The following is a 14,633-nucleotide window of genomic DNA, read 5'->3' on the forward strand; positions in this document are numbered from 1 at the left end:
GTCAAATTATAACGGCTGTCAAAACCCCAAGACGATGTACAGGGTGCATCAAAGTTTTGTCACGTCACATGTCAAGAAGAAACGCAGTATTACACACCAAATTGTGGGTTGTTTTCATCATACTAAATTTTTGTGTTTTGACATGAATATTTTTTAGTTTAATTTAGACAATATCACCTGAACCCGGCATTATATATGATGTCATGTTAAAATCGCATGTGCGAAACGCATTCAACTGCGACGACTTCTTCTGGAGGGAAACAAACTTTTTGTTTTTGCTTACCTCAGTTGTTGATTTTCCGTCAAAGACTTTTGGATTTTGGCATTTGCAAAGCACTGGGAATGTTGAAATCATGATGTACGTGTTACTCGCAACACGTAACCCTTTTGGTGTAAATAAAGCATAAACTTTCTCTCTCAATATTCCTTGACAAGGGTATAGGACTATAGGTCCACGTTATTTCTGAACTCTGCATTACTGCATTTGCATACAGTGTTTTTGTAAAAAAACGAACGTGCATTCATTTTGAACAGTAATTTTTTTTCATAACTATCGAGTGCAACCATGAATGGACATATTCTTGATGGAATGCCCATTGCAGTCGATTGCTTTACCCATGCAGCTATCACCAGAGCAAAACTATTTTTTCTTACTCACATGCATTCTGACCACACCGTTGGTTTGTCCTCTAAATGGAATCGAACCATTTATTGTTCACAAATGACAGCAAGACTCTTGAACCATAAATTCAACATACCCCAAAGGTACATTGAGGTGCTAGAGCCAAGCCAACCCCATTTATTGCTATGCAATGGTATGCGACTTACTGTGCATATGTTTGAAGCCAATCATTGTGTTGGGTCATGCACTTTTATATTTGAATTTGAAAACAGGAAAATATTATATACTGGGGATTTCCGCTTCGATGATGGCATTCCAGATGATTTGAAACATACTTGTGGCCGTCTTCATCCAATTGACGTGCTGTACTTGGACAACACATACTGTGAACCTTTGTGCTGCTTTCCCAAGAGATCTGAAGCTATAGAAATGATCATTGATATATGTCATAAACATCCAGAACATAGAATTTTTATTGGAACTTCTTGGGTTGGACATGAAAATCTACTGGTACAACTATCTTTGGAACTGAAAGAGTATGTTTTTGTCGGTGATAATGTTTTTGACAAAATTCAGCTGTTAGAAATAAGTGATGTTTTTAGAAGAGGCACATCAGCACGTTTAAATGCATTGCCCAATGACCGTGTAACATGTAATACTATAAATAAATTCAGTGAAGAAATGCCAACTATTGGAATAAAACCAACAGCAATGTATGGAGGACAATGCAAAAGACTGGAAGAATCTAATGGTTGCCTTTATGTTGTGCCTTATAGCAACCATTGTAATTATGATGAGTTGATAGAATTTGTCAAGATGGTTCGCCCAGGTCATGTAAAACCTATCGTACCTGGGCGTAAAACCAAGCCGGGGATGGAGAGTGTTTTTCGTGCAGATATGCACCAATTTGAGCAGTATTTAACAGTCATTGAAAGGGATTTTTCTACTCCTGCAGTGTCCCCTTCAGTGCCAGATCCAAACAGAGAAAGTTTTTCAGAAAGTGATTCACCACCAAACTTTCACAAAGGAAAATTAAAGCGGAAGTTTGCTCGGTCATATAACAAACCCAAGCCATGCCAACGAGGAGTACAGTTTAACAATGAAGTGGAAGAATTAATGTCAAGCAAGTCTGCAAAGGTTTTGGAGAGTGAAAAAATACAAAAAGAAATTGAAGAGGAAATTCTCAACAGTCCTGAACTGCTTGAGTTGTTTTCAAGTCTTACATGACTTGATGACGCATTTTGACAAACGAAGTTCTTTAAATTTCCTTAATTTTGTTCTTTTTTTGTTTGTTCAAAAATAGCATATATACATACATAACTTAATATGTAGTTTGATACATCAATAAATTTTTATTCTGAGTTACAACCTTGCTTTGAAGACAATGGAGATTGAAACTCAACTTCATAACATTTTCAAAGATGCCTTGGTGAGTATTTTTCATCTTTTGTATGAAAATCTGTTTCATTTCATGGAGTCAATATCTCACAGAAAACTGACATCATCGTGGAAGTGTTTTCCGGCTTTGTGAGCATGTCGCAGAAAGATCATGAAATGCGAATGAGAGTTTGTATAAATCAATTCAAAACGTTTTACAACAGCCAGGCAGATGCAGAGCGTATTGCAAGTATTAAGGTGTGAAAGGAAACACAGGATTTAAATATATATATTTTTTTAATGATCTTAAATGCAAAATAATTCATTTACAAATCACTTTAATAGGTACAATAAGTATAATTAGTGTTTTACCATGCCAATGAAGTGCTTATTTCGTTTTGCAGATGTTAATCAAGTTTATTCACCAACAAAAGATTGACAGACAAGCAAGTTTTCTCTTTGACTTTTTAGAAACCTGCATCCAAGATGGGTTTTTACCACCCAAGTAAGTTTGGGTAATAAATAAATAATCATTGGGATTTGGGACATCTTTTGTGAACACAAATGCATACGGGAATTTATTTTCAGATCCGTGATAGAAAATCTTCAGACAACAGACCTGGTCTACACAAGGAAACTTCATTGGTTAAAAACATACAGCACCATTCGGAAGTTCATTCATTTGGTAGATTACAAGGTAAGTTTCCAGTATATTTTGTGTGTACTTGCTGTGTTGCAATTCTTGTTGCTTTCAAGGGGTGTAGAAATGTGGTAAATCAGATGATATTCAAAATGAGGGATATTCCTGTGTCAGCATGGAACACTGCAAAGCAGCAGGTTGGATTATATCTTTGTTGAAATTGTAGAACTTAAATTTTTGGGTAACACACATCTACACAAAGGTCGACTCCCTATGCAAGATGCTGGAACATGTACTGGACCCAGAGGCTAATCTCTTGCCTGGCTATCTTGCTGTAAATGAAATTCGCCAAACAATGCCAGAGGAACAGCTAATTGCACCATGGGTAGCTATGTAATTGTGATGTATAAATATACATGCAAACTTGCATCACAACTTGGAACAATCAGCGCAAAAAATCGTTTTGATAAAATGAAAAGGGTATAATTGGGAGTTCCCAGACAGTGCTGTTTAGGAACACATCACAACATTTTGTACTTTGTAATAAAAAACTTATAAACTAAATTTTTGTTTTGGGAATAATTACTGCAAAATCGTGTATTGTTGCAGGCAGTACTGGAGAAGTTGACTGCATTTGTGGACCGTTTTCATGCTGTGGCCAACATGGTCTCTACCACAGGAAGATGGATGATTCTACCTGTTGTCAACAACACATTTCACCAAGTGGCAAGCATTTGGAAATTGGAACCTGAAAGCCTAAGATTTCCACTGAAACGACAGCTGCCATACTGCAAGGTACCTACTTTAAAACAGATTTTAACTAGTTTTGACTGGTTTACTTGAATTCAGGAAATGTATCAACGGCAATGGAGGTTGCTGCGTTATGTTTTAAAGCAGGCACATTCACGTGAAATGGTGCAGCAGATTTTGGGAATTCAGAAACACCAGAAGCAAAGATATGGTGCCTTGGAAACAGTAAGTTGTTGGTGTTAGTGGTATCACTGTATAGTTTGCACATATTTGAGATATTTTGTTCTGTTTTAGGAATTGGTTGAACTGATGTTATCTGCAATTAACAGCACAGAGGAAGGTGAAGACCTTGACACCGACCAGTCAAGTCATTTACTCTGGCTGCATTTGTCTGGCCAAGTTGTGTATTTTGTTTTCCGGCAACATGTGAGCATAACCCACATGGTTGAAGCATTGCATGTAAAAGTAAGTATTTGTTGCACTTTACTATCAGTATGCTCCCACTAAGTAAGTTTGTGTCACTAAGTACAGTAAGGTTTTTTTGGAATGTATTTAAAGATCAAAGTAGAGCTGTAAATTCTTACTTTGGATTTGAATTTTTTTTTTAATTTTCAGAAATTTATTCCAATTCTCAACTAGTATAAAGCCAGCCCTTGCACAGTTGAACTTGTCACAAATAGCTTTCTGTTTTAAATATGTTAAAAACTCTGAACTGTTTCTGCCTTTTACCTATATATTTATATATAAAATAATTATTGCTGGTGTTTCTCCATAATATGTATGCAGTTCCAGTAGGAAAATGATTTAAATTAACACAAATCATGTTATTTCAGCTTTCATCACCAGAATGGCAGAACAACCCAAACCTGTCTCTTGGCCGACACCGGCTGATGTGGGTTCTGCTCCAGTTCATAGGTGGAAGCATCCAGAAGAACAGCTTCAGTGATTTTCACCCAGTTATTAAGCTTATTAACCTTCTCTATCCAGAACCACAGGTTGGAAAGGGCGTTGTTTTTCTCCTGATATGGTTTAATGCATTTTTTTTGTTATTCTGTATTTAATTTTTTTGGAATGTAATTCATTCTGTCTGCAGCTCAATATAAAAACATTTTTGGATCTATTGGTTATACATATTTTTTTGTGACCTGGAGTCTGACAGCACTGTTGTTTTTTGGCCTTTGCTTGGCCACAGTGTTTCAACCTTGGTTGATTTCTGGCGGGTTATACCTAGTTTGGTACCCAACAGTTAATGGTGGCAGTATAGTCACCACAACATGGAAGTCTTGCCAGCTATGTAGCTGACAAGATCGTTGTTAGTCACTCCAAAGCTGCACTGATGAGACGAATTAGGTCAAAACTTATCCTCATAGTTCAGGAATTTTAATCAATAACTTGCATGGACAGAGGATTTCTAACCTATCTTAACTCTTATGTTTTGCGCAGCCATTTCCTTTGACTGAAATGAACAAACCATCGTCAGTAATTAACTTCTCGGCAATGTGCATCCTCATGCATCTAAGTAGAAAAACCCAAAACAAAGGCCCAACTGATTCTTCAGGTACATCATAATAAAAAAAAGTCGCACACAAAAATTTATTTTACATATCTATTTTTTGAACCCTGCAGCCAACACGTTAAGTGCCACAGTGAGTGATTCTGAACCACGGTTTCAAATTCCAATAGCCTTGCAGAAGCAGCACCAGTTTCTGAAGCAATGTCTACAGGTATTTATGCATACACTGTATTAGTACACCACAGGTTTTTAACTGCAGCAACTTTCCCAGATGTCCAACACCACACTTCAAGATTTCCGAATAGCTCTCGTTTGTAATGCCATAGGTAATGTGAAGTTAAATATGGAAAATATCCACATAATTCTTTGTCCAACATTACAGAACAGATAAACAGCCCTATAGCAGTTTTGGTGGACAGCATTTTCGGGGACACTATGACAACATTTGCAATGCCAGGAAGCAATTGTGTTGCCTGCAATAAAGTTGTACCTCTGAGCATGGAATTGCTTGATTCTCTTACAGCTCATGCAAAAATGAGGTAATTTAAAAAGTTTTTGCTGATGCTAATGACCACTTTAGTTCTATAACACCTGTTTTTTTGCCAGTATGTTACACCAAATTGGGGTGAAGATTCAAAATGTAGCACAATCCAAATCATCATTTGCCTTATCACCAGCGGTGGTCGAGACCTACAGTCGTCTATTGGTATACACAGAAATAGATTCCCTTGGTACTAAAGGACTAGTCAGTAAGTTTACGTCATTATTTTGTGTCAATGGTTTAATACAAACTCATTACTTATCATATGATTATTGTGGTTGAGCTTTGCTTGGCCATAGTGTTTCCACCTTGTTTTCTCCGTTTTGGTTGCACCTAGTTTGGTGCCCAACAGATGACCGTGATTGTATAGTCACCACAAAGTGGAAGTCTTTGCTTGGCCGTTTGGTCAGCAAAGTCGTCTTATAGTCACACCAGCTGCACTGATGAGACCTTTTAGGTCGAAACAGTGGCCATCTGTCTGCAGCTTATACACAAACTTTTTTGTTTGTATTAACAAAATAATTCTAGACTTGATCCATTTGTTCCAAAAAATGAGTCACTGAGCATTTTCTGTTCTTCGGCAATGAAATAATCTGTGGGTTTAAACCTTGGAGAAGGTTTAGGTGGTCCACTAACTTACCTGTGATCCCCTCTTGGTACAGGTTTTTTTTTAGATATATACTTAGCAATTTTATAAGGTGAACAAGGCAATAAAAATTATTGTTTATTGCAGACCAGATTTTGCCGACTGTGGCGAACGAGTCGCGTTCCTGGCAGGTTCTTCACACGCTCCTTGAAATGATCAGCTATCGAATGCACCACATTCAAACTGCATACCGTATACAGCTTCTCACTACCTTGCACGGTCTTTCGTCGTCACCGCAAGTCAATCACAGACAGTTGCATCTAAGGTTTGCGTTGGATGTTAATTAGTAAAAATATGTGTGTGGAATCAGTTAATTCCAGTAAGAGGTTCCTGAGAACGTCGGTTAAATTTTCATGGAATTTTTAAAAACAAGCAATATCGGTTTGCCCCGATTATTTACCGTTTACGAATATGTATAGAGAAGTTTCTAGAAAAGACACCTCACGAAAAAATGTCCGTCTATGTTATTCAGGGAACTCATAAAGAGTATCACATCACCCTCTTTATTGTCTTTTTTTAGGTAGTTTTGCGGACAATTGTTTGAGCTTTTTCCTATTGTTGTTACAATCCCCAGTTTCGTTGCAAAAATGTCAAACAAATAAACAGACTGAACTTTGTGTAATTGTAGAATTGAGAGCACTGCGTTGCGTCTGATTATGGGATTCGACAACTTTGATATCAGCCCTCAGCTAGTTCGACTCTTCGGTGATCAAAAACAGATCGTGTCACGTGACTCGGAGGAACTCAACCGTGTCCTGGTCCTGACTCTTGCTCGATCCATCTACATAACTGGTGAATTTTCCTTTTTCTCTTTCATTGGCCACGTTTTTTGTCCATTTCCCATCATTTGAAACCAGTATGGATTAGAGATCTGTTTCTCGACTAAATCGTCAGGTTTGGTTTAATATCACTCTGCATTACCAATACACAAGTTTGCGCGAAAACTTGTTGGTGATTTCAAAGGGGTGCTGACAAGTAAAAAGGTTACGGACGGTTGTTCTCGACATTTTATGTGGCTTTTGCAGGTGCCGAGACGATATCGGGATCATGGTGCACCGACATTTTGAAAGCTGTGATGGCCGCAACTCCTCATAGATGGCCGCAGAAAACACTGGCATGTTTTCCACGCAGCATGCAGAGTTACTTTCACCAACACAGTGGTAAGTACGTGTAATCGTTACGTTAGGTGCTGCTAAAAATGGGCAGATCATGGGAATTCAACAGTTACAAAGGATCACAAAGCTTTTCAAGCATTATAACTTTTCGTTATCCCATTTGCACGAAATCGTATCATCATTTCTTCATGCACAAACTTTACTCATATCTGCTTTGGACGAAAGACGTTGTGATGTTATGTTACCATTGATTGCAGTGGAAGGCGTGAACAAGACAGCTCTCCGTGACACAATCGACGAGGAGTTGCCAAAATGGCTGCCCTTGCTCACAGGAATGGGGGAATCGTCTTATACAGAGAACGATATGATGACACACTTTTCAAACACCAAGAACCCATATTTCATCTGCCTTTTGTGGAAAGTACTTTTTGAAGGCAAAAACATGTCCATGTTTGCTTACAAGTAAGACGAGTTTGCAAAGTTTGTGCTGTAAAGGTTTGTAATATTTTCTGTTTTCGATGTGCATTTCTTTGTAATTGGCGCAGTTTCCTGTGTTTTAAGTTGTAAATTGCGAGAAATTTTACATGGCTATTTTAGGGAATATTTGACTATATCGTTTGTATACAAAAGGTTTTCGTGTTTAAGGACATAAATTTTAATTTTCTTTTTTCGTCAACAGGGTCTTGGAGCAGATGGCTCCGTCACAGTTATCATCACACGTCCGTACATTTTCTGACTTTCTAATCTCCGAATTCTCCGTTGGTGATGGTGGAGACCATTTGAAAGTGTAGGTTTTAAAATTTAGTAGCGCACAGAACTGAAGGGTATTGGCCAACATATGATAAAAGTAAATGTAGCAGAATCATCGTTTGATGACTTATGGTACATGACATGCCACCTATAGTATACGTAATTCCGGATGCAAACTAACACTCTATATCTTATAGCTGTGCCGACCTGCTGAGGGACATGGTTTGGAAATACAATATCGTATTCCTCGACCGTCTCATTCTATGCCTTGCACTGAGATCCAGCGAACCAGACGAAATCCAGGTGCAGTGCGTGTTTGTCCACCTCAAATAGTTACTTTTGTCAATAGTTACTTCAGTACCTTTGTATATTATACCCGTATCTTGCTTTTTGTCCAGTAAAAATTCCTCATAGCAATGTGTACCACAAAGGAGCAGAAACAAGTCGTGTAGTGTAGATTATAAGGAATCACTTCTTGGGAAACCTGATGGTTTAATGTCGCCTCATTTGAATTACAAGTGTCTTGCACTTAACATCGGTTTCAATATTTTGTCAAGGTGGCGTTTTTCATCATCCAGTATCTGTTGATAAAACCGGAAGATTTTCGCAACAGGGTTCATCACTTTGTACAGGAGGTTGACGACATTGACCACTGGACGCAGAATGACTGGCACTCCAAGCACATGTCCTATCATCAGGTACTTTTAAGGCACTCACGATCATATGTACTTATTAAACTCTTTAAACATTTGTCATGGCCTTGTTTGTTTTTATGCTTGAATAGGCTAAGGGCATGACTTCTATTTACACCCCAGAAGTGACATTGACAACACCTCAAAAATCTAGTATCCGAGATCGTTAGGCGAACTTCCGTGCGAAAAATGGACACACATCCAAAAAAATATATAAAAAAATTATATTTGATTAAGAATACTGATGATGTCGTAGGCGGAATATATATATTCTGTACACCAGTATGTTGGATGATTGTGCAATAATTTCCCAGTAATCAGATCAGTCCCAGTATTCAAATTTTTTATGACAAAATATGTGGAAGTCTCATTCATTCTTGCTACTGCATCATCGAAAAGAGCAAAAAAAACAGCATATTAACACCGACATACTATTGGCGCAGAAATTTTCCGAGATGCATTACTTCGAAGGATTATTGAAACATTGTTCCGGCGCTGAACAGCTGGGTAAGGTGTTTTCCCCTAAAACCTTACTGACCTTTCACATAGTAGTGACGTAGTGTTTGTGACGTAGGTGATGCGCCGTTGCTTTCCTCTCAGCAATACCTCCCCGCTTACTTCAGCAACATCACCCTTCGCTTCCTTCCAGTACTGGATGTTGTTATTCACCGATGCTTGGAGCTTCTGCCCAGTAAATCACTGGAGATTTTGTTGGACCACCTCGGCCTTCTCTATAAGTTCCACGGTGCGTCGTTGGTAGCGCAAAATGTGTTTTTTTTTTCTTGTTAAGATATTGTAAAAGCGCAGCAGTCCAATGACTGCTTGTGTGTCGCTTGTTGTGTCAGGCAGATTGGTTTTCCTTCAAACTGTTCAAGTCGCTTTATTTCAAAAAACATTGCTACTATAGATAATGAGTTAAAATAAAAATACCAATTAAAATACGTAACTATATACTGTCGTGAAGCTGTAAGAAAAATGTAAGTATGGAACATCAGAAAACCAAAAAAATGCATTGTTTGAAATGCAAACTTAAATAGCTCCTACACAAAGCTGAACGTCGTGTGTTTTTTGTTTGCAGACCAACCCATCTCGTATCTTTTTAACACATTGCACTACTACGAGGCGAAACTGCGCGACAGTCCAACCTTAAAGAAACAGCTTGTTTCCACTATAATAGGGGCAATTACGGTCAGTATCCAAAAAATGACATCATACCATGTTCACATTGAACACTTACAGGTCCAATTGGTCTAATGTTTAGGAAAATAAGCCGGCCGAATGGGCGCTTTCGGAGGAGTATGTCAACCGTTGCTTGCATTCAAACGAACAATGGCAACCGACAAGTCAGTACTACTGCTCCTTGGTGAAGAGATTGGTCGACAATATCCTTTTTTACCTTCTTGTCAGGCGAACCTCTAACTTGTTGACTTAATTTGACCGGCCTACCATTGCTGGATTTAAAACGATGGTTCATGATATTAATCCGAAACATTGCATGAAAGTATATTGCGAACAAACATTGTTGCAAGTTTCGGACATATTACCTACGCTTACTGATAAAAACCCTAAATCGCAGTTTAAATCAATACAGAAAAACTTAACTCTATTTTAAATCTGCCCGTGGCTCCTTTGCTTTCGACCAATTTCAGTGTTATCTCCTTAATTTTGATCCACGCATCGCCGACAAGAAACCAGCTCCCTTCACCCCACGTGATTGGCGCTTCAACGAGTTTCCAAATGCTTGTGCGCATGCTCTGCAAGTCACTTGCGTCGAAGCTTTGGCGCTCCCAGTGGCCGGAGAGGTAGTCGGGCAGGCACTGATGGATGTCGTGCTTAAGTCGTAAGTCTGCTGCGTGATCGCTCTGTTGCATGTTTTCTGGGGATGTATGCGTATTCAAACCGTCATTTACTTGACGCCCTATGCCACCCACAAAGCATCCGTTGTGTTGGAAGGATTTCGGTCGGCGTTTGACCAGCACTAAAACAACCTTTTTTAAGTAATGTGTGAAAAAACAGTCGTTCTCATGCATAGCGTGCGACGAACATAGAAAGATTCTTCCAACTTGCGACGCACCAATTTGTTAAGGCGATTAATTCCAAATTTTTATTTATGAAACGACCGAGTAAGTGGGGAAATATAGACGCGAGACAAATTGTGTTAATTTGGAGGTAATATCACTCTATACATCACAATCACAAACTATTACGCGACGACCTTGAAAACTTACAAAGACACACCAAGGGGTCGCGACGCACAGTTTGGAAACCACTGTGTTAAACCATTGCCTCATTCATATTCATCGGGCCTGGCAAGATGGGTGAAGAAAGTATGATAAATGTAAAGACTGCATTGAGCGTCTAACGATGAACGCAATCAATAATTCTTCCCGAATATGTATAACAAACGTCACTCAAAAACGTGTTTCCTGCAGGCAGCCGTCGGTGAGCCGTGAAGACAGTTTGGAATGGATGAACGCGACCGCCCTCATACTCACTGCCCTCCCGGTAAGTCAGCGTTTTCGCATTACTTTACCTATGACCTGAAAAGCTGGTAAATGGACAGAAGACGAGTTGCGTTGGTCGCTCCAGAGGTTGCTGAACTACTGAGTATGTCAAAATGTATAGTTCAAGTGCGACACAATTTTTTATAAGCCGTGTCAAAGCCCCTTTATTTCATGGAACGCATAGTTGCTTTATTGACCTTCGGGTCACACAAACGGGTCGTACGACATGGTCTTTTGATAGGTTGTCTTTGCATTGTAGGAAGTGTACTGGAAACCTTTGCATCGCAGCATTCTACAAATGATCGAATGCGATAACCTGACAAGCGAAATACCAGGTGTTTATCTTTTATATTCGGTTTGCGACAAGAAATCCAGCTACAGTCTGTGCAAATGCCGACGTGTGTTGCGGTAAAGTTTACCATTTGTCCAAATCAATGCAGATTTTATGATCTGTAATTTTAAGCTCATGCGGTAACCCGTTCTTACAACGTGGTAGGACGTTATCAGCCGCAACCTTTTTTCACTGGCGTCACACAACCCTTTTTCAACTTTTTAAATTTCGGCGGAGCACTTGAACGCGTCATGACAGGCGTATTATCATAAAATGGTCATGGTAGTTAGTAAAATCAGCGTAACGATTTGTCCAGGGTGTGGTCATCAAACGCTGCCAAATGTCAATGAGTTTTGACGTGAATGCAAACTTACGGACTTTCGCTTGACGCTAAGTGCAAATAATGTTCCCACACTAATCTCAACATTGGGAAATGAAAGTTTGCAACATTGTCACTTTATGCATTGATTTAAGATTTGCTTCGTTGCACCAATTGGACTGACTCAGCGCATTTTTTGTGCAAGCGTTTTGCTCAGCCTAGCGGATTCAAAGTAACTAATAAAAGTACGATTATATTAGTTTTGTTGTAAATGCGATTGATGTCCCTCTTGTACTTTCCTGACCTCGACATTAACGCGACTTTCATCGTAGCCGCTTATTACTACCGAGCAAATCCCATAAGCTACTCATGACATTCAACAGCGATTACGTTTAGACGCCAGTTTAGCAATACCGCATTAATATTAAACCTTCCATTTGAATTCCGCAGCGGGATCGCCGTATCCCTATCACGTGCTCACCTACTCGAATCAACAGATGTCGTACAGTGATATGCCTTGCACACGACTCCTGGCTCTAACGCATATTGTGTGGCATCATATGAACATTGGACAGCTCTCGCTCGTTTCACAGTACGTTTGTTTCTCTCGAAATTTATAATGTATTGTCACCGCATTGAAAATTGTTTGGATGGGGGTGGATGTTGTTTTGCGAAATACCCTTCGTTTAAGCCATATAGGTTTTCGTTTTGTTTGTTCAATAAATGCTGTCACAAATCTTGCAATAAATACAATAGTGCGTCGGTAAATAAATAAATTTCCAACGCATTCACGTAACAAGTCTGCCCTCTTCTGGCACAAACGCCTGTGTTTTTCCCGTTTTGTATAAATTCACAAATTTTGTCTATGTTTCATAGACTATATTTCCTCAAAATCTTTTTAAACGATTAGTTCCATACCGATATGTTACAAAAAGCCAGCTGATATACTTTGGCAAACCTACTATCGTTTCGCAGGTTTCTTAAAGACGAAATTCGTCCTATCGTGAAAACGGAACTTCAGATGTTGTATGTGTTCCACCTAATAGGTCCCTACATACCCAGATACCAACTTGAACGGACGCGTTGTATGATGGACGTGAGTTTTTCATATTTAATTGTTTTATCTTTATGTAAAAAGTAATGGACGTTTTGAGCGAACGGAAGTACGCTGTATAACAGAAAAAAGAAGTACAAAGCCATTCCTAATAATCGAATGCCTGCTGGTAATAGATATAGCTTGAACATACGATTTGGTGGATTTACGGGACAGCTTTTTTTATAATTTTTACACATACACTGTCAAATATTTCTTGTGTTATTTTAACCAAAATCTAGTTGGCGTAAACCAACACTATTAATATGTTTGCATTTTACAGGTGGCATTGGTCCTGTACCATATGTTACTTCAAGTCAGCAAACACAGCAAGGAAATACGTTTCGTCGACGAGATAGCCGACTTCCTGTATCCTTTTGTTTCACTACAACGAATACCACAATAAATCCGATTGTTACCCTCCGACAAAAATAAATCACAAATGCGATTTGCTTTTAAATCTCCGCTAAATTGATCCGCGTAATTCGCTTCCATTTTTGGATCCAGCATAGGAACAAATCTGTCTTTGCGTTGCGCAACAAAGCCTAAGCTTTATTAATAACATGTTCTGTTTTTAATTCAACGTGGTGCGTTCTGCATCGCCGCAAGCCGACCAATGGTCCAAAAATAACAGACCACCCAACCACCAACAACAAATACTACTGATTGTCTCTTGGGCATTCGCCGCACCCATGTGCACTTTAATTATTCGAACGTGCGATTACGTGGATGTTGTCAGACTGCTTGATATTATTGTACCCCCTTTAGTTAAGTTTAACTTGTAGCAAATGGAACAAAAAAAAACGAAATTTTTGTGGATAATCTGTTGATTACTCCGCCGCCCACCCGATTCGAGCATGTCGTTGTGTATTTTTCCTCAACTTCTGCGCGCTGTAGATACCACGTCAAGTACATGCACATTGGGGTGTTGATTAACGACAAGATCGAGGACGTGGTCGTACAATTGCAACCCACCATGAGACGCCGTCTCCGCTTCATGACGCACGCGCAGCAGTCGACCGGGAGAACGCAGCAAGTTCTCTGATGCCTGTCAACAGTTTCCATTGCACACCTCAAAGGTTTGATGCCGATTTATATCGTAATCAATCGGTAATATTTTCCTCTAGCCTCTAAATGTCGGAGTTCAGTGACGTCGAAATCAATTCAGTTCAGCGTGTATGCGTTTAAAGGTTTTTTTCTCCGCCGAAAAAAAAACGGATTTATTGGCCACAAGGGCAATTACAGAGAAAAATTAGTCACGGTTCTTGTAAAGCACCTGTTTAATTGCGCTTTCCGTTTTCACTTCATTTTAACAAATATAATGAATTACACAGAACACTTAAATGAATTATTACTCACTAATTTATTTGTTTTTGAAACGTATATGACCAGCATCTTAGCTTTCGCCTTTTTATTAAAAATAGTATAAGCCTATATATATTCCAGTTTACCGACTTGCTTTTTCAGCGGCAAGTGGTGGTGGAGGTGCCGTTGACCTGGATTCGCGAGAGGTGCTCATTTCGAATTATCACGCTTCGTCTATGTTGGGAGATATTGACGCAGAGAAGCATTTCTCGGGCAATCAAAATCGATTTTCCATCCAGTAAATGGAAGATTGTTGTATTATCTCGCCTCTTTCAATACATGCTCGCTACTCCGTGTCTGTCGTGCCTTCTGTTTAGCTTACGCTGCTATTTTGGAGCTCATTTTGTGGTTTGTCGGACGCTTCGATCGGAATGT

General features: G+C 39.1%; 2 protein-coding genes across 2 annotated transcripts; both read left to right on the top strand.

Moving 5' to 3' along the window:
• The first annotated feature begins 296 nt into the window (after positions 1 to 296).
• Positions 297 to 1,996, top strand: LOC145899368 (5' exonuclease Apollo-like). The gene has a single exon (XM_082988118.1). The coding sequence runs from the start codon at positions 566 to 568 to the stop codon at positions 1,847 to 1,849; it is 1,284 nt and encodes a 427-aa protein (XP_082844244.1). The 5' UTR covers positions 297 to 565; the 3' UTR covers positions 1,850 to 1,996.
• LOC145899348 (mediator of RNA polymerase II transcription subunit 23-like) lies at positions 1,896 to 14,552 on the top strand. Its single transcript, XM_082988092.1, has 34 exons — positions 1,896 to 2,051; positions 2,114 to 2,257; positions 2,404 to 2,504; positions 2,588 to 2,696; positions 2,756 to 2,836; positions 2,902 to 3,024; positions 3,249 to 3,434; positions 3,489 to 3,614; positions 3,684 to 3,854; positions 4,223 to 4,384; positions 4,833 to 4,947; positions 5,016 to 5,113; positions 5,174 to 5,228; positions 5,285 to 5,441; positions 5,509 to 5,651; positions 6,177 to 6,354; positions 6,718 to 6,881; positions 7,115 to 7,249; positions 7,462 to 7,666; positions 7,884 to 7,991; positions 8,152 to 8,257; positions 8,512 to 8,652; positions 9,090 to 9,153; positions 9,221 to 9,391; positions 9,725 to 9,834; positions 9,908 to 10,028; positions 10,321 to 10,486; positions 11,079 to 11,151; positions 11,410 to 11,485; positions 12,251 to 12,392; positions 12,776 to 12,896; positions 13,177 to 13,262; positions 13,791 to 13,972; positions 14,361 to 14,552. Exons 1-33 carry the CDS (start codon positions 2,007 to 2,009, stop codon positions 13,936 to 13,938), a joined length of 4,131 nt encoding a protein of 1,376 aa, XP_082844218.1. The 5' UTR covers positions 1,896 to 2,006; the 3' UTR covers positions 13,939 to 13,972; positions 14,361 to 14,552.
• Positions 14,553 to 14,633: the final 81 nt, after the last annotated feature.

Source organism: Ascidia mentula, chromosome 4 (genome assembly GCF_947561715.1).
Source record: "Ascidia mentula chromosome 4, kaAscMent1.1, whole genome shotgun sequence".
In the NCBI taxonomy this organism is placed as follows: Eukaryota; Metazoa; Chordata; class Ascidiacea; order Phlebobranchia; family Ascidiidae; genus Ascidia; species Ascidia mentula.